This window comes from Lonchura striata, chromosome 12 (genome assembly GCF_050655825.1).
Source record: "Lonchura striata isolate lonStrDom1 chromosome 12, ASM5065582v1, whole genome shotgun sequence".
Taxonomy (NCBI): Eukaryota; Metazoa; Chordata; class Aves; order Passeriformes; family Estrildidae; genus Lonchura; species Lonchura striata.
The window spans coordinates 1,464,828-1,482,911 of record NC_140714.1 but is presented as its reverse complement, the minus strand read 5'-3'; the positions used below and the strand labels follow the sequence as shown (position 1 = coordinate 1,482,911).

The window sequence follows — 18,084 nt, the reverse complement described above, 5'->3', positions numbered from 1 at the left end:
CTCATGTTGGTAAGGGAAGCAGGCTGTGGCAGCAGGTTTGGAGTGGTGGGGGTTCTGGGGTTGGCTGCTTGCTGTGTCAGGAAAAGGGAGGGTTGCTGGGTTTTAATGGAAACTGGAGTCTAAATACTGCAACATGCAGAAGAAAAAGGCTTTGGAATTGCCCTGGATTACATTCTCCTGTGGAGCTGTCTTCCCTTCCCTAAGTCCATCCCAGTGCAGGTGTTTGGGACCTGTCCCTGCTCATCTGACACTTGACCCTGTTCTGCCAGGCTCCTGGAAATACAGGATGGGATTTTTCCAGGATGGGATTTTTCCAGAATTACCCTGAGCCCGGTAATGTTTGCCCAGAAGTGTCCCACCAAAACCTGCTTGAGTTGGAGGAAGGATTTGAGTGCCTTACAGTTTTATTGGGGTTTATTCAATCTGCATCACTCGGACATGAAGTCTGATGGGCTCAATCAGGTGTGCAGTGATCTGGGGCCTGAAAATAATTGTGTCCCGTGGACATCTCTGTATCAGAACTTCCTGCTGCCAGCCCTGTGTGTCCATGTGTCACCTTTTCCACTTGCTGGCACGTGGAGTGCTCTGAACCCCTGTGCTCACAGCTGTGAGCTCTGCCCAGGATGAGATTTCTCTAGCAGAGCGTTGCGTTTCCAACGCAGCTGATGATGCAACACGTGTTCATCATCATCACTTGCCTTTTTTGGCTTCTGTTTGTCTGCTGGTGGAATTTATTGTCTGCCACAGGGCGCTCCATGCTGAGGTCAGGTTATTTTAAGTTAATGCCATTTAAGGGATTTCAAATCTGGGACACTTGTCTCTCTGTGGTCGCAGCATCTGAGCTGCTTGAGGAGCTGACATCTAGTGGCCACAAAAGTGCTTCTCCTGGAGTGACTGTCAGGTTTGGGGAGTGCTTTTCAAGTACATCCTAAGTCCTAGTTGTACTTTCACAGAAAAAAATTGGGTTTTGTATTTATAACAAATGTGGTACCCAGTGGGGCAGGTCAGGCAGGTCAGTCCTGGCTGTGGTTGCTGTTATTTGGGAGGGCTCTGGTGTCTTGAAGAAACCTTTTCTTTACAGAATACTTGAAAATCAAGCAAAAAAGTTGTCTTTTAGTAATACAGAGAAAATAGTGTTGCATTGCATGACTGAAGAAAATTTTGGATTTGAAAGAGCAGCTGTATCTCAGGTTCTCCTGGAGTAAGAAGCCAGTTTTCATAGCTAGCACAGCATCTGAAAACAGCACATTTTTAATGAGTCCTGGTGCTTCACTTTGTCCTGGTGCTTCACTTTGTCCTGGTGCTTCACCTCACTGTAGTAAGGAACCATGGGCACTTTCCTTCTCCAAGAGAAACCTGGACCCACCACAGTCCTTGAGACCTGAGAACCAAACCATAATCCTTGATGTTCAGCCTCCTAAAAAGTCCAATTTTAAATTGCTCTCCACCTCCAGATAGCAGTTAAAGCAAATACCAGATTTATGCTTTTAATTCAAAACATATTTCCTGTGAAGTGAAGAAGTTCTTTACCAAGTGAAATTGTTTAAAAACAGCCTGGGGCAAATAGCTCACTTTTAAAACAACAATGGCAAGAGGCTAATTGTTAGTTATGAATTAAGGCTTTGTGTCCTTATAATAATTCAATTTTGCAAGGGTTTCCCCTTTGCTTTCCCTATCAGTGTGGTGCAGGAATTCTCAGCTGTGGCCCAGAGGTTCCATCACCTCGGGGTAAACAAGCCCAGGTGTGGGGAATGGGAAACTCTCTAATCCAGAGCTGCAGTGGGCACTGGAGCCTGTATAGGCAAAGGAAAATCAAGAATCAAAGTTGAGATAATTTCATTCAGTTTTTGTGGAAGTCAGTAGAAAGGAAAATAGAATTCCTGTCTGGAGTTGTTACCCATCCCTTTTTTCACCTTTCCCCCCTGCTAGGTATCTGCCTTATATCTTGTCTGAGCTTTTTATCTCATGTTTTATTCCAGAGTTTTGTCCAATTGTACCCAAATTATGGGTTACTTTAATGATGTGTGTCTCTCTCCCCAAACAGTTGAAAAAGGGAATTGGAAATTACACTGTTGGAAGCTTGAAAACGAGGAAATTAGGCTCTTTCAGATGCTTGCTGTTTTTCCAGTCCTTTGAAATAATCTCGAAGAAAAGGGAGTTTCATAAAACCCCTTTTCTAAAACACTCAGCAGTTGAACTGTTCTCCTTTAATTTCAGCATGCAGCAGATTTGGAAAAGAAACAGAACGAAACTGAAAACAGAAAACTGCTGGGAACAGTCATCCAGTATGGGAATGTCATCCAGGTAGGCTGTGAACATCTGTGCAAGCTGGAGAGGATTTAGTTGAAAATTCCCAGCTCAGTGGATTTCAGGTTGCTGGAATTGATGATCAGGAGTCTGTAGTTTTGCCAGGTTTCACCATGCTCTGAAGTGGGATCCTGGGAAGCAGGGCCTGGGTGTTACATCTGTGATGAGATCAGTGTTTTGTTATGGGTTAATTGTGCTTGGTTTTGAGGTCACCATTGATTGTTTTCTTCAGAAATCCTTGTTAGAGCCCTCATTAGAGTTGTTGGGAGTGGCACATGTTCAACACCAAATATCCTCTCACAGTGAAATGTTGACACAAATCATAAACTAACACAGAGAAGAAAATCAATAGAAATAATTACAATTTTTTGTTAGATGAGACCAAGCAAAGCAAGAGAAGAGCAGCTTTGCCTCTTACCAGGAGGAGCCACTTAGTCCCCAGCATTTCACAAGTTTTGGTCCTGGGTTTTTTTGAAGAGGTGGTTGTAAAGTGATGAGGGCATCTCCATGTGCTTGTCCTAGCTGGGCAAGGGGCAGTTGGATTAACTGGAGGTGTTTTGTTCTGTGTCTCTGGGTGTGAGTGGAGTTGTGCCCGGGTCCCTCAGAATTTGTAGATAATTCAGTTTGCACTCCTGTGTAGCATTGCAGTTGTCTCACGCACGCTCGGGTTATTGAGGGGAGGAAGAGGAGCATTCTTAGAACTGAACTCTGATTCTTATTCTAGCTGCTTCACTTAAAAAGTAACAAATACTTAACAGTAAATAAGAGGCTTCCAGCTCTGCTAGAGAAGAATGCAATGAGGGTGACCTTGGACGAAGCTGGAAATGAAGGCTCCTGGTTCTACATCCAGCCCTTCTACAAGCTGCGCTCCATCGGGGACAGTGTAAGTGCTGGGAGCAGGTCCTCACTCATCCCTTGGGCACAGCCTGCACTGGGGGGCCTGGATTGCAATTAATGCACTGCACCCATCTCCCAGGGCGTGATGATGATGCAGGAACAACCTTTTTTGCTATGCTGTCATGAGGGGGAGGAGAATTGCTATGGTAACTTGTATTTTGGAAACATGGAATGATGTAACATTGGAGGGAATAAGGGACCTAATTAGGCTGGCCTTGCACAATTCCTGCTCAATTCAAAATGGTAGGAAGTGTTGAGCTCCTTCAGGAGGTTTGGAAGGAATAATTAGCATCTTGGTTTTCAGTGTTGTCAGCTTAGAATCAAAATTCGTCATCACTTTGGATATGAAGAGTGAGGTAATAAGGAAGTGAAATGCTCCTGCTCATGGGAAATTTTTAAATGCATTGCCATTTTAATCCCTTCCTTTGCAACAGCTGAGTCACTTGGGTATGGAATCTTCCTAAAACCAGGAGGTCATAAGCTTCAGTGTGCTCTGGGGTCTAGGCCAGGTGTGTTTGGCACCTAAACACAGTGAATTTATCCATCAGCCATCATTTATCCTGTAGCCCCATTGTACCAGAACTCAGCCTGCTTCTTCTGAGAGGCTCTGAGTCCAGGAGCAAAGGAGTTTTTGCCTCAGTCACTAAGTTTAGTGAGCAAAACTCTGAACCAAACAGAATCCTGGTGGAATACTGGCACCTCTCCAGACTGCAAAAAGGTGATTTCCTCCCATGTCTTCCATTAAAAAAAAAAAAAAAAAAAAAGGTAGAAAAAGAAAACTTTCTCAGGGTGCAAATTTGTCTGATGCTGCACTTCTCTGCAGGTTGTCATTGGAGACAAAGTAGTCCTGAATCCTGTCAATGCTGGCCAGCCTCTCCATGCCAGTAGCCATCAGCTTGTGGATAATCCGGGATGCAACGAGGTAAGGGGACTTTGGCACAGCTGGAGCAGCTGTACAAACCTCTCTGTGCTTCAGCTTAGCTGTTGTACATGCTTTGGAGTTCAGCAAGGTGGTTGGTACCTGTGGCACTGCTTATTAGGAAAGGTTATCCTGGTAATCAGTCTTGGAGCTCTACTTTCTCTTGGGTGCTGGCAGAGGTTTGAGTTTCGTCTCTTTTGCATGAGTTGTTCCTTCAGAATCAGGAGTTGTGGCACAGTGGTGTGCCCCATACTAGTCACTGTGAAGAAAGTTAAATCTGCCAGCACAGATGTGTAACAAGTGGCTTCCAAGCAAGTCAGCTCTGGAATTACTTTTCTGGAGCAGATACAGAAAAGACTTTGCTTCTCCAGAGTAATGCAGCCAGCCTGCAGTATTCTGGTGAAAATTGTCTCAAAAATCAGATCAGTTGCTCATGGCAGGATCTTGTGCAGGCACAGGACAGTGGGACTGATGGTCTCATTCTCCTTCTAGGTCAACTCGGTGAACTGCAACACCAGCTGGAAAATCGTGCTCTTCATGAAATGGAGCGACAACAAGGACGACATCCTCAAAGGGGTGAGAGGCAGGGCTGTGCCTGAAGGCAGCTGGGGCCCTGCTGGGCACTGCCCTGCTGACCCTGCTGCCTGCCTTTGCCAGGGGGACGTGGTCAGGCTGTTCCACGCCGAGCAGGAGAAGTTCCTGACGTGTGACGAGCACAGGAAGAAGCAGCACGTGTTCCTCAGGACCACGGGCCGGCAGTCGGCCACGTCTGCCACCAGCTCCAAAGCCCTGTGGGAGGTGGAGGTAAGGCCTTGGGAGGAACAATTCCTCCTTCTGACTGTCCAGTTTCTTGTTTTAGGTAAAGTTTTCCTGGTGCTACAGGCTGAAATTAAAATTATTTCACTTGCTGCACTCCTTTGCACAGTCACAGATGCTCTCTGGTGCAGCACAGAGCTCTCAAGTTCAGGTGCTTTACAGTTCAGGAAAAGAACACAGAGAAACATCAATGAAGTCATTCTCTTACCAGTCACTGAAGTTTAACAACAGCTTATAATTTCCACTGTCCTGCTGAGTGTACTGAAGACTCTATTTTTGGTGTGGAATAATGTGATTATGTATATCCTCATCTGATAGGAGGCTGCAGCCCCTTGCTAGTCAGTCTGAACTGGCTTTTTAAATTCCCTTGGCTTTTAAACAGAGTGACTAACACCTTGGCCATCAGTGGCTTCTGAAAATAGCCTCAATCTGTTGGTATTATTAGCATTGGTTTATGATTTTTAAATCTGATTCAATTATGAAGTACGTATAAGAATCAAAAAATAAATTGTAATGGTGGATAGGTGTTTTTATATTCCTTTTCCAGAAGTATTTGCTGTGACATTCAGCTTCTCCTGTATCTCAAATGAAAATCTGCCTGTAATTAGCTTTACTTTGGCATGTTATCAGTCCATGGTAACTTTCCATGTCTGTGCAGTTTCCTGGACAGGTGAGAGTTCTTCCCTGAAAGGAACAGGTCAGCTGTGATGAGTTTTCTTTAGGATCACAGCAGCCAATATGGGGTTACAGGTGTTTATGGCTCTGCTTGCCCCATTTTGTCAGTAAATATAAATATTCAGTCTTCTGTACAGCATTGTTGCATTTGAAATATTTCCAGGTGTCTTCCCTCATCCACTTGAAACAGCCAAAAATTTAGTTATAGCCAAGGGTAATGGATTTGTTGCCTTTTCTAGGGGTTTCTTTCAAGACCTGGCAACACATGCACTTAGAGAGCACCTTCTTTAATTCATTCCCAATCTGAGGTGAACTGTTCCCAGCCAGCTCAGAGCATCCCCTGCACAGTCCTGGGGACAGATCCAAGGTGGCTTTGTCTTTTCTCAGCCCCTGCTTGTGTTTGCTCTGCCCTGCCCACGACATGAGGCAGTCCTGCAGGGAAGGGGGGTCTGTGCTGCATTCAGGTGTGCTCCCTGTCCCTGCAGGTGGTGCAGCACGATCCCTGCCGAGGGGGAGCTGGCTACTGGAACAGCCTCTTCAGGTTCAAGCACCTGGCCACGGGGCACTACCTGGCAGCAGAGGTACGTGGGCTGGGCTGGCACCTCTGCCTGCCCCTGCACTGCCTTCTCCTCCTTTGGCACCTTCTCCAAATCTGTCATTTCCCACCCTGAAGCTGGACACGGGGAGGGGAGGAGAGTGGTCGTTTGGATTAATACAAAAATAGATGCTAAATGTAGGAGATAAGATGAAAGAGCTGAAAGAATATCGTGGTTTGGGGTAGTCATGAGCTGATTACACTTTTTGTGTGAATTCTAGAGTCAAGAACTTCTCCTGCAAAGAATAGGCACTAAATAGTATCCTGTCATGTGGGCACTGGAATCAATGTGACTTTATTAACTGATGAATAAATGGTAAATGACTGAGAGCCTTTGGGGGAAAATGAATTCAAGTGTTGGTAATTTCTCTTGAATCACTGATTTTTGAGCAGAATCGTAGAACTGAGTATAAAATGAAAACACTGACTTCAGACCAGTCTGTAAGAACTGCAGATAAAGTCCAGATTAAATATCTCATTTTATATTCTTCTGGTAAGCAGATTGGAAAACCAGAAGCATTTTGTCACATGCACACTGCAATTCCTTTTCAGTGGTGATCCAGTGTAGAGCTTTTCCAGTAAATCTTGGATTTTCTAATCTGCCAAAACAAAAACATGCTATTAGATCATGCAGGAATATCCCAGAGGAGATTGCTCACCTGATCCCTGGTTAGAATAATGTTTGTTCTAAAAGATTTCTCCAAACCAGTAATTCCTAGGTGGAAATTCCACCTGGAACTGAAACAACAAAAAAAGCATAAACTCTAGTCTTGCCCCTGTAGTGGTTCTCCTGAAGGAGCTAAATCTCCCTGCCTGTTTGCAGGTTATTTAAGTGATTTGAGCCGTGCTGGGTGTGGGCAGTGTGCTCTGCATGCCTGGAGCAGTGCAGGGCACTGGTGACCACGAGAGCTCAGGTGATGCTCAGGCTGTTTGCCCCTTGCAGCTGTGCTGGAGTTTTGACATGCCTGTGATTCTGTTCCATCAGGTAAACCCTGACTATGAGGAAGATGACCTGGAGTGTCAATCCTCAGTAAGTATAGGCAAGGGGATGGTCCTGCCCCTGACTGAGGAGGGCTTGGCACAGACCCAGGGCTGCCCTGGCCAGTGCACAGCTGGTCCAGGCTTTGTTAGTGAAGAAACTAAAACCTGAGAATGCTCTGGAGGCTTTTAAGGCCTGTCCAAGGAGTGGGTGTTGACACTTTAGTGCAGAACAACCCACTTGGAACTGAATTAACACATTACCTGAACCCCCCTCACTCCTCCCTTTGTGGCATCTTTTTCTGTCTTCCTGTTTCCTCAACCTTTGCTTCCTTGGAGCACTGTCCTGCCCTGGGCTGGAAATCAAGTTGCTCGAGGTGACACCAGATGGGACTCGCCCCTGAGGGAATGTCCCCAGTGCTGTGCCTGTCTGACCTCTGTGCTTAAACAACAAATGTGCTGTTCTTGGGAAGCAGGATAACGGAGCAGGAATGGCAGGGGAGGTGGTTCCAGTGCCATTCCTCTGCTTTTCCTGTGGGAGCCAGTCTGTGTTGCCAGTAAATGTTGTTGTGTCAGAGATTGAGTGTGTGGTGCTCTGCATGGACAGAAGCTTGTCTTTAGTGTCAGAGGGAGCAGCGTTGCTTCAGGAGTTGAGAACAGACAAAACTGGAACAGCACTTTGCATTGTGGATTTTATTTAGTTAATTGGATTTGATCATAGGCTTATGCAGCTTTCCTGGTCATTTATCCTGTATTATAGAGGATTTGCACCATTTGGATATGACAAAGAGCTATTCCTTCTGTCCTTAAGAGATGGATGTGCTGCTTGGAAATCCTGCAGGGTGCATTTTTCCTCCTAAAAGGATTTTTCATTACAGCCTGGCCATTAAAATGCTTCCCTCGGCCTCAGATATTGAGCTGTTTTCTCGATTACTCCTTGGTGGCATTTGGAGCTTGACTGCAGTAAACATGGCAAAAAAACCCTGAAAAAACCCCACCCACAGCTATTTTCTGGGGTGTGGGGGGAATCCAGTACTGAGGTGTTTTGTTGGGTTAATTTTTTGTCAGTTAATCAGTGCTGAGGGCTCCGGGTAGACACCCTGCTCCTGTGGTGTGTCCTGCTGACCTGTGCATGGATAATATTCGTTCACTCTCAGCTCCCTGGGTTTTCCCTGCTCTCTCTCTTTACCACTAGATGGCAAAAACAGCTCAGCAAGAACAGGACCAGGAGCACAGAATTCAGCTCTGACAGGAAACTGCCCCCTCGTTTCCCATTCACTGCTGACACAGGAGGGTGTAGGCTGCTTTATCCAACTTTATCCCGACTCCAGGCACGAGCTGCCTGCAGGGTTTCTGTGCACAGCTCATGCTTTTGTTGGTGCTTTCTCCTTGTCCCCCCGAGAGCTGTGCAGGAAGGTCTCCATGGGCATGGGTGAGGTGCCAGCTCCACCTTCCAGCAGCAAAGAGGGCTGCTCTTGTCACCTTTGGGGTTGAATTTCAGTGCTCCCTGAATTGCCCCATTTTCTGCTTTACTGCTCGTGCTCAGCTTTGCCCCAGTTTGGAGAAGTGACCAATTGTCTCCCAAGGGACAAGCTGTGAGTGCAGAGCAGCTGGATCCCTCACTGTGTTCCCTCCCCTTCGTGGGGGGGGTGGATGAAGGAGACAGCTGAAATTCAGAGAATTCATTCCAAGTGAGTGAATTTCTCCCAGAATTTCTCTCCAGATGGACTCTGAGTGTAGAGTTGCTCCTTCCCTTGAAGGCACATTCCCAAAGTGTATTTCTGTTCCATACAGATAACTGCCTGTTCCCATGTACAAAATCAGACTTTAAATGTCACTGCTTCGCAGCCAAGTTCATTGACTGCAAATATGTTAACTTGGGAGTATCCTGAGGCACAAGCAACACTGGATACCTTTTCCATCTGCTCCAGGATGGCAGTGCCTTACAGCAGGACTTTGACAGGCAGGTGCCTGAGTGCTGACTCCCTTGGGTGCCACCATCACAGACAAGCTGAGAAACTGGGTTCTTGGGCACCTTGAAAATTGCAGCCAGGATTTAGGTGGTTGTGCATGGACAGCTGGTTCCTGTGCCAGGACAGTGAGCAGCTTCTTTAGGGATTTGTGACAGCTGGGAGTTCCTGGGAAAGGATCTGGAGAAAGCTGTTGTTCCTTTCCTCAGTTCATCTTTGTTTTTTCCTACCTTTTGTCTTTTCATCTGAAGCCCCAAGGGTTTATCCAATTTATATATCTTTATGTTGCTGGAGGAGGCTGGGGATTTGCTGGAACCTTGGGAATAAAGATCCTTCTGCTGCCATGGCCTTTGGAACACGTTTTTGTGCTTGAGAGCAGCACAGGCTGTAGTGTGAGCAGCAGGGCTTCCAACTCCTTGATTGGCTTTTTGTTTCTCTTGCCTGGGACTGATGGATGTGGGTCCCACTCTCGCTGCTGAAGCTGATTATTTCCCAGCAAGGTTGTTGGTACATGGTGTGGCCGGGTTTTTATATTTTCAGCTCATTAATTACGTGGTTAGAGGGATAATTGCCATGTGTGGGGTATGTCTGGAGAGCTGGTAGTGTGAGGATTGGGGATCTCAGCTGATGTGTGATATCAGAAGCCACTGAGAGCTCCCAGTGTGTGTGAGGTGAATGGCTGGGGGGGTTTGTCTCTTCTGGCACTGTCTGTGAGACGGGGGTTCTGTGTGGAGGTGGACCTCCTGTGCTGGCACTCAGGGGAAGCAAGGAGTGCTTGAAGGCCAGAGCAGCTGCTGTCAGTGTTGGGTGTCCTCAGCAGGTCAGTGTGGTGGTGGTGTCCTCAGCAGGTCAGTGTGGTGGTGGTGTCCTCAGCAAGTCAGTGTCGTGGTGGTGTCCTCAGCAGCTCAGTGTGGTGGTGGTGTCCTCAGCAGCTCAGTGTGGTGGTGTTGTCCTCAGCAGGTCACTGTCATGGTGTCCTCAGCAGGTCAGTGTGGTGGTGTCCTCAGCAGCTCAGTGTGGTGGTGTCCTCAGCAGCTCAGTGTGGTGGTGTCCTCAGCAGCTCAGTGTGGTGGTGTCCTCAGCAGCTCAGTGTGGGGTGTCCTCAGCAGCTCAGTGTGGGGTGTCCTGCAGCCCTGCCCTGCTGCAGGGTGCTCCCTGTGTGTCTGGGGCTGTGAGGGTGGCTCTGCAGGGCTGCCCTGACCTCAGGCCTTTCTCCACAGCTGGACCCCGAGCAGGAGGCGCGGCGGGGCCGGGGGCCCCAGGAGAAGATGGCTTATTCCCTGGTGTCCGTGCCCGAGGGCAACGACATCTCCTCCATCTTCGAGCTGGACCCCACCACGCTGCGGGGGGGAGACAGCCTCGTGCCCAGGTACGGTGACCCCTGCACAGCTCGGGTGCTTTTGGGGTTTCTGAAGTGAAGCTGCCCCAGACTGTCTTCCTTTCATGCTTTGGAATCAGGTTCCTCCTCTAATGAATGCTCAAATAATCAGAAAATGCCTGAAACTTGGATGAGTGCTTTACAATTGAGGTATAAGTAAGAAAACACCATTTTACAGATGGGAAAATTGAGCTAAGTGACTTCCTAAGTGAATTCCTTGCCAGGAATGACCTGAGACTAAAAGCCTTGGGTGTCCTATCAAGGCATTCATCCCTGTGACCTGTCTGTATGGTGTCAGGATGTAACAGCCTCTATTCAGCACTGGATTTTCTGTTGTTTGTGTGTTCTTTACTGTCCGTGTTGAGAAGCTGCTGCACCCTTCCAAGTGCCACACTGCACACAGCTCTTTGCTGCTGATCCCACTGACAGAGCAAGTTGGTTCCACTTATTCTGCAGCTCCCTAAACCATCAGGTACCCATATTTTGGAGTATCAGGGAGTTCTGGTACAGCTCTTTGCTGCTGTTCCCACTGAGAGAGCACAGCAAGTTGGTTCCATCTATTCAGCAGCTCCCTAAATCATCAAATACCCATATTTTGGAGTATCAGGGAGTTGTGGGCTGAAAACCCCAGAGGTAAGGGGAGAAGCTGGCAGCTCGTAGCAGTGGAAAGGTGAGGATGGGAAGAAGTTTGGGCTGTTGCTGTTCAGCAGCTGAGTTCCAGCAGCTCAGAGTGGCTGTGGTTCTGTTTTAGAGCAGAATCTCTTTCATTGCAGAAGAAGCCTTCCTCAGGTGAATTCACAGAGTGAGCTAAGGCATTAAGAGTGTTGTTCCAGCTGTGGTATGCAGTGTGGACAGAGATGACACTTCTTTTCCACTTGTTCCTGCCAGCATCTCAAAATCCCAATGCAAAGTCTTCCCAGCTGGGAAGCTGACTCATGCTGGGGCTCTCCTGACTTTCTTTCAGGAACTCCTACGTGAGGCTCAGGCACCTCTGCACCAACACCTGGGTTCACAGCACCAACATCCCTATTGATAAAGAAGAGGAGAAACCTGTGATGCTGAAAGTAAGCTCTGTTACTTTGTGTAAGCACATCCTTTGATTCCTGTACTTCCACAAAAGTGTTGGCAGGAGTTTCTCTCCCTGAGCATGTCACACACTGAGCATGTGACAGTAATGAACAGTGCCTGTGCAAAATATTTGCTCTTAATGGCTCAGTTCCATGGTAGCTTTCTAGTTACACTGTTCAGCTTCTACTCCACAACAGTCATCAGGAGCAGGGTATTTTTTCCACTGGCTACAGCAACATTTTGCCTTCTCAGTTGCTGCTCCTTTGAATTTAGGGACAGCTTTGAGCTTGCACAGTGCTCTGAGTTTGGGCTCAGCAGTGCTCCCATGCTGCCTAAGCACAGTGTGGCTTTTCTGTTTCATTATCACTGAGTGTGAGCCACTGCTTTGTTCCTGCCTTTGGGTTTGCTGATAAAGTTTCTCTGGGTTTCAGATTGGGACCTCTCCAGTGAAGGAGGACAAAGAAGCTTTTGCTATAGTGCCAGTCTCACCTGCAGAGGTTCGGGATTTGGATTTTGCAAATGATGCAAGTAAAGTTTTAGGTTCCATTGCTGGCAAGCTGGAAAAGGGAACAATAACCCAGAATGAAAGAAGGTAAGGAAACCAGAAGTGGGATCAGATAATGTTGTTTCCTGTAGTCAGCAACTGTTTCCTTGACAGTTTTATCAGAGTAAGCTACAGAAGAGGGATTTGGTTTCCTCCTTGATGAGATTTGATGTTGTTGTGTCCATAGTGGAGGTTCTCAGGCCTGGATTGTCCAGCCCTCCTTGTCCTCTGTGAAGTGAGAGCATGAGAAACGTTGTGAGCTTTGGGGGACTAATCCCCAGCATCCCTCTGCAAATGGAGTGTGGGAATTCCTAATCCACCTTGTGAGGACTGAACATGTGATTTGCTCAAATCCTCTGACCGTGCTGTGAAAATGTGCCCACACAAAAAGAGCAGGGGGTGGCTGTGTCACACCAGGGCCCGTGTGCTTCCATAGCCAGTGCCTTTTCTTTGGCCTTGGGAGAGGTTATCTCCTGATTTATGGTTTGTGGCAATTGAAAGAAGTGCCAAATAGAACTTGGCAGTTGTAGAGCTGTCCTAAAGGGATTTTCTTGTCTTGCTGCTGCTCTGGTTTAGCTGTTGGACAGTGAGGCTGCAGCAATGGGGGAGCATTAGTTTTTAATTTTAAGTTCTAGTACAAACCTCTGAGCTTTATCCAGTCTTTAATTGCTGTTAGTTTTTCACTTAGCATTTAGAAATCTGTAAACTCTGGCACTGCTCTTTTAGCACAGAGAATTTGTGTTCTCGTGTTAACAGTTTCTGGCTTTTCCACAGATCTGTTACCAAACTGTTGGAGGATTTGGTCTACTTTGTTACTGGTGGAACTAATTCTGGCCAGGACGTCCTTGAGGTGGTGTTTTCTAAACCTAACAGAGAACGACAAAAGCTGATGAGGGAGCAGAATATTCTAAAGCAGGTAGGCTGGGGTTTTCTCTGAGCTCTGCCTATGAAAAGAGTTCTTGAAAAAAAGAACCTGGTGACAGGGAACCTGGCCAGGCTTGGAGCAGCCTGGCCTGGTGGGAGGTGTCCCTGCGTGTGGCAGAGGGTTGGAACGAGATCATCTTCATGGTCCCTTCCAGTCCAAGCTGTTCTGTGCCTCTGGGAAACTTTGGTTTCATTATTGGGACCAAAAGATCCTTTGAGATTCCAGCTTTCAGCAGGCTTTGGGCAGTGGGCTGTAGGCTCACCATTGCTGGAACTAAAAATTCCAGCAGATGGTGTTGAATAAAGGTGATCAGCTTCTTCTGTCCGGGCTGCTGCATGGCCGAGAACCTCGGTGACTGCAGCGTATTTCTGATGAACCTTTGGAAATACAAAGGCACAGAGCTTTGACAGTAGCTATGAGCAGAGGAAGGCAGTGCCTCATGGGGCTGTATTGTAAATGCAGGTGAACCCTGTGGGAAGAAATTACAATGTCTGACTCAATTCAGAAGGCTGAATTATTTCTTTATTATAACTATGTTAAAATACATCAATATGTTAATATAAAAGGAGGATACTAAAACTACATACTACATTCTTTGACTCTAACACAACTCGTGACCCTCTCTCGAGAGTTTAGTCACAGGTGGGTTGGGTTGGCCATCAGCTCAAACAACCCTCACCAGAATGCAACCAAGCAATCACCCCAGGGAAACAATTCTCCAAACACATTCCACATAGGAAAAACAAGGAGCAGGAATAGAAATTGTTTCCTCTTTCATTTCTCTCTGTGCACCTGAGAGAGAGAGAGAGATGTGCTTGCCACAGGGCCGTGTCTGTGGTTTTTTTTACCAAACCTGTAGATTTTCAAGCTGCTGCAAGCACCCTTCACGGACAGCGGGGACGGGCCGATGCTGCGGCTGGAGGAGCTGGGGGACCAGCGCCACGCGCCCTTCAGGCACATCTGCAGGCTCTGCTACAGGGTGCTCAGGCACTCCCAGCAGGACTACAGGAAAAACCAGGTTGGAAAGACCTCTGTCATGATCAGCGTGGTTCCTCTGCTCAAATAAAAAAGCTTTATCCCTCAAAGTAAACCCTGCTCTGCTGTGGCTGCACAGTCAGCAAGAGGTTTTGGGATTGCTGTTTTATTCTGTTTTTCATCTGTCAGAGACTATAATGTAATTAGCAGTGGTTCTAAGAGGAATTTAAGAAAATAACAGAATTCCTGTCCCACATAGGTGATTTATGGGATTGTTCACTCTTGCTGACTGCAGGCTCTGTTGAAAGTTGCCCTGTAAAATAAGGCTGTTCATTTTTTGTTGCCATGTGTTAAAACCAAGGTCCTGTCAGATAAATATAAATGCATTGCTGCTCTCTAGTCTAGAAGAGAGGGGAGGGATGGAGGTGTTAAGGTTGTCTATCATTTGCTTTCTTTCACACAAATCATTTGGCTCTAACCCAGTTTGCTCCTTGGAGTGCTGGTATTGACAAACATCCACCTGTCTTCTGTTATTATTTCAAATTCTGCGGGTTAATTACAGCCCTTTCCTCCTTGCCTGTGTGTTTTGAAGGAATACATTGCCAAGCAGTTTGGCTTCATGCAGAAGCAGATTGGCTATGATGTCTTGGCTGAGGACACCATCACAGCCCTGCTCCATAACAACCGCAAGCTCCTGGAGAAGCACATCACAGCTGCTGAGATTGACACCTTTGTGAGTCTCGTGAGGAAAAATAGGGAGCCCAGGTGAGAGCTGCATTTCTGAATATGCGATTACCCTTCTCCTTCTGGGAGAAGTCTGTACCTGCCAGCTTGCTCAGGAGGAAGCACAGCCAGTTCACTGTGTTCTGGCACTCGCCCTGCTGTCCCCTCGGGGCAGCAAGTCTTGCTCTGCTGTTCAAGTGGAGTTCTGAATGTTTGCTTCCTGAAATGTAGATTGCTTCAGTCGAGGTCTCAGCAGTGATTGATACCCTCTTGGCTCGTGCTTTCCGACAGGTTTTTGGATTACCTCTCGGATCTGTGCGTTTCCATGAACAAGTCTATTCCCGTGACACAGGAGCTGATTTGTAAGGCCGTGCTGAACCCAGCCAACGCTGACATCCTCATTGAAACCAAGTAAGTTCGTGCCTTTCGAGGTGGTTCTCCTGGTGTGAAGCAGAAGGAAGGTGGTTCAGAGCTGAGCAGGCTGCTGGGAGTTAATTGTGTGGGATCCTCAAGCACAAGGAGCAGGCTGGGGACAGCAGGTGCCTGCCAGGTGCCTCCTCAGCCCCGCAGGCAGGAACCTGTCAGGTGTCTCCTGTTGGATCCAAAGCACACAGGCTTTGCAGGGAGGTGTGCAGGCTCCTGCTCTGCTCCTCTCCCAGCTCTGAGGGAGCTCAGCTGGCAGCTCTGCTCACCTTTCCTCCTGCTGACATGAGCTCTGGGTCTCCGGCTCTCCACTGCCATTGCTGAGGCTTCATAGCAGGCACCAAATCCTCTTTGTCTTTGGTAAAGATGGCTTTATTCAACATATGTACTAGGGAATAGATAACCATTATCAAAATACTGCAAAAGGGAAGCTGGTAGTATTTAAAATACAAATGGCTGAGAGTATACTTGCACATTTAATTCTTGTCATGAAATCATAAAGGCTATATTTATTTCTATGAACTCTTAGTATCGGTACATCACTTATTTGTCCTTGAGTATTTAATTTGAGGTTTTTTTCAGGTGTTGATATTTTCTTTGCTGGAAGCCTTTTTAGTATCAGTACCTGATTTATTTCTAGTTACTTCATCACATAAACAGAAAGAAGTTCTGACCCATTTGGCATTTATGATGTACAAAATGAATAAATTTTTTCTTTACCATATCTTTTCCCGGTCTGTTGAATGATCTTTTAATCAGTTCTCCTGTAAAGAAGCTTTTGAAAGTCCATTATTATGTGTCTTTAACTTCCTTGTTTCTTCATCTTTTTCACTTGAAAGGAGCTGAAATGTTCATCTTTTTAAGGTTGAATGGAAAGCTTATGATCTAATGCTTTTAATAATACACCCCAGTGATTTGGTGTAGTAAAATGCTACTGCTGAAAGGGCAAGATTCATTTTAGCAAGTGTCTTAAGAGAGAAGTGAAGGATGCATGTGGGTCTGGAGTTTAACCTCCCTTTCTCCTGGCAGGCTGGTGCTCTCAAGATTTGAATTTGAGGAAGTGTCGAGTGGAGAAAATGCCTTGGAAGTGGGCGAGGACGAGGAGGAAGTGTGGCTGTTCTGGAGGGACAGCAGCAAGGAAATCCGCAGCAAGAGCATCCGAGAGCTGGCCCAGGACGCCAAGGAGGGGCAGAAGGAGGACAGGGACGTGCTCAGCTACTACAGGTGAGCAGCACACGGCAGCTCAGAGCTCAGCAGGGCTGCCTGGGTGTGCTGGGGAGGAAAACTCCTGCTCCAGGCACAAAACAGCCTTCAGAGAGGCAGGGTGAAGTCTCTCAGAAGTGAGAGCTGAAAGCACAAAGTTATTCGTGGCGAGGAGTCCAGGTATTGACACGAGCCAGTGCAAACTGATTTTTAAAAAATAGTTCAGGCTTCGAGTGTGTTGTGCTTCACAAGTACTTTGTGCTTGGTTTCCTGCTGGTGGATGTTGGAAAATCCCCTGCAGGTGACCACTGGGTTCCCTGTGTTCGGGGGGCACTTGGGGATTGCAGGATTTGGGTGTGTAGATGCCTTTGCTTTTGGTTTGCACGAGGTCGGTGCTGCTCTCCGTGCCTCCTGCTTTCTCTGCACGCCCTATGGGGTCCTGGATTCCCAGCAGCAGCAGCACGAAGCTGTGTTGGTGCCCCAGGCTGGGTGTGGAGGCTGTGCAGGGCTCTTTGCACAGCCCAGGCCGTGCTTTGGGCAGCTCTGACACGCCTGAGGTTTCCAAGTGACTTGACAAGACACCAAGTTCTTGGCATTGCAAGGTCAGGTTTCAGCCCAGACCAAATTCCTGTGTCTGGGTTATAAACCCCTGGGAGTCATTTGACAGGCTGAGTTGTGGCAGTGCAGAAAGCACAGCTAGATTATTTGTTTAAATAACCATTTTATTTTGAATTGTTTCTTTCATTGAAATGATCCTTGCAGCAGAATTCCTAATACGTGGTTTTATTGGAGCCTGTTGGAGCTTCAAAGGAGACCTCTTAGATAAAAGTTTTTTAAAACATACTTGCTTTCAAAGTAGGTATTTTGCTTGGTTTTAAATAGAATCGATAAATTTTGGTGTGTATGTGTATTGGTACAACAGTAGTAGTGTTGATTATTTTTTAGTCTACATTACATATATTTATATGTACTTTGCACAGGAAATTAGACCATAATCTTCAAGCCTACATAAACTAATGCATATAATTTCTTTCCTTTTTTCCATTTTCTCCCTGAAGATACCAGCTGAACCTCTTTGCTTCATATATATATTTTTTTAATGTACATAAACTATATTTTAGATACATTTATATATGCTTTGTTTCTAATGGTTAAAATACATTTATATCTAGTTATATATAGTTCACACAGGAAATAAAATCGTAACCTTTATGCCTACATAAATGAATGCATATAATTTTCTTTTTTTCCCCTTTCCCTCCAAAGATACCATGTGAACCTCTTTGCTTTATATATGTATTTTCATGTACATCTTTGGATATATTAGATATCTTTGGATATATTAGATATATTTATACATCTATATTTAGAATATTAGATATATTTACACATGCTTTGTTTCTAATGGTTAAAATACATTGTGTATCTAGTTATATATACTTCACATGGGAAATTAAATCATAACCTTCAAGCCTACATAAATTAATGCATATAATTTCCTTTTTTTTTCCCTTTCCCTCCAAAGATACCAGCTGAACCTCTTTGCTTTATATGTATTTTTTTATGTACATATTTGGATATATTAGATATCTGTGGCTATATTAGATATATTGGATGTATTTGGATATATTAGATATATGTTTAGAATATTAAATATATTTATACATGCTTTGTTTCTAATGGTTAAA

General features: G+C 46.1%; 1 protein-coding gene across 15 annotated transcripts in view; it reads left to right on the top strand.

The window, feature by feature from the left end:
* The window catches only part of ITPR1 (inositol 1,4,5-trisphosphate receptor type 1), a 163,374-nt gene that overhangs the window by 49,219 nt on the left and 96,071 nt on the right, over positions 1–18,084 (top strand). For 10 of the 15 annotated variants that reach the window (XM_085590251.1, XM_085590248.1, XM_085590254.1 and 7 more), the window contains 15 exons: positions 2,218–2,304; positions 3,032–3,190; positions 4,028–4,126; positions 4,616–4,699; positions 4,781–4,927; positions 6,100–6,195; positions 7,195–7,239; positions 10,378–10,526; positions 11,500–11,599; positions 12,035–12,195; positions 12,922–13,063; positions 13,932–14,090; positions 14,640–14,812; positions 15,062–15,181; positions 16,223–16,417. In XM_085590251.1, the coding sequence (XP_085446377.1) occupies positions 2,218–2,304; positions 3,032–3,190; positions 4,028–4,126; positions 4,616–4,699; positions 4,781–4,927; positions 6,100–6,195; positions 7,195–7,239; positions 10,378–10,526; positions 11,500–11,599; positions 12,035–12,195; positions 12,922–13,063; positions 13,932–14,090; positions 14,640–14,812; positions 15,062–15,181; positions 16,223–16,417 (1,916 nt within the window). The remainder of the gene's footprint in view (positions 1–2,217; positions 2,305–3,031; positions 3,191–4,027; positions 4,127–4,615; positions 4,700–4,780; positions 4,928–6,099; positions 6,196–7,194; positions 7,240–10,377; positions 10,527–11,499; positions 11,600–12,034; positions 12,196–12,921; positions 13,064–13,931; positions 14,091–14,639; positions 14,813–15,061; positions 15,182–16,222; positions 16,418–18,084) is intronic. The other 5 variants (XM_085590249.1, XM_085590252.1, XM_085590259.1 and 2 more) reach the window with 2 other exon arrangements.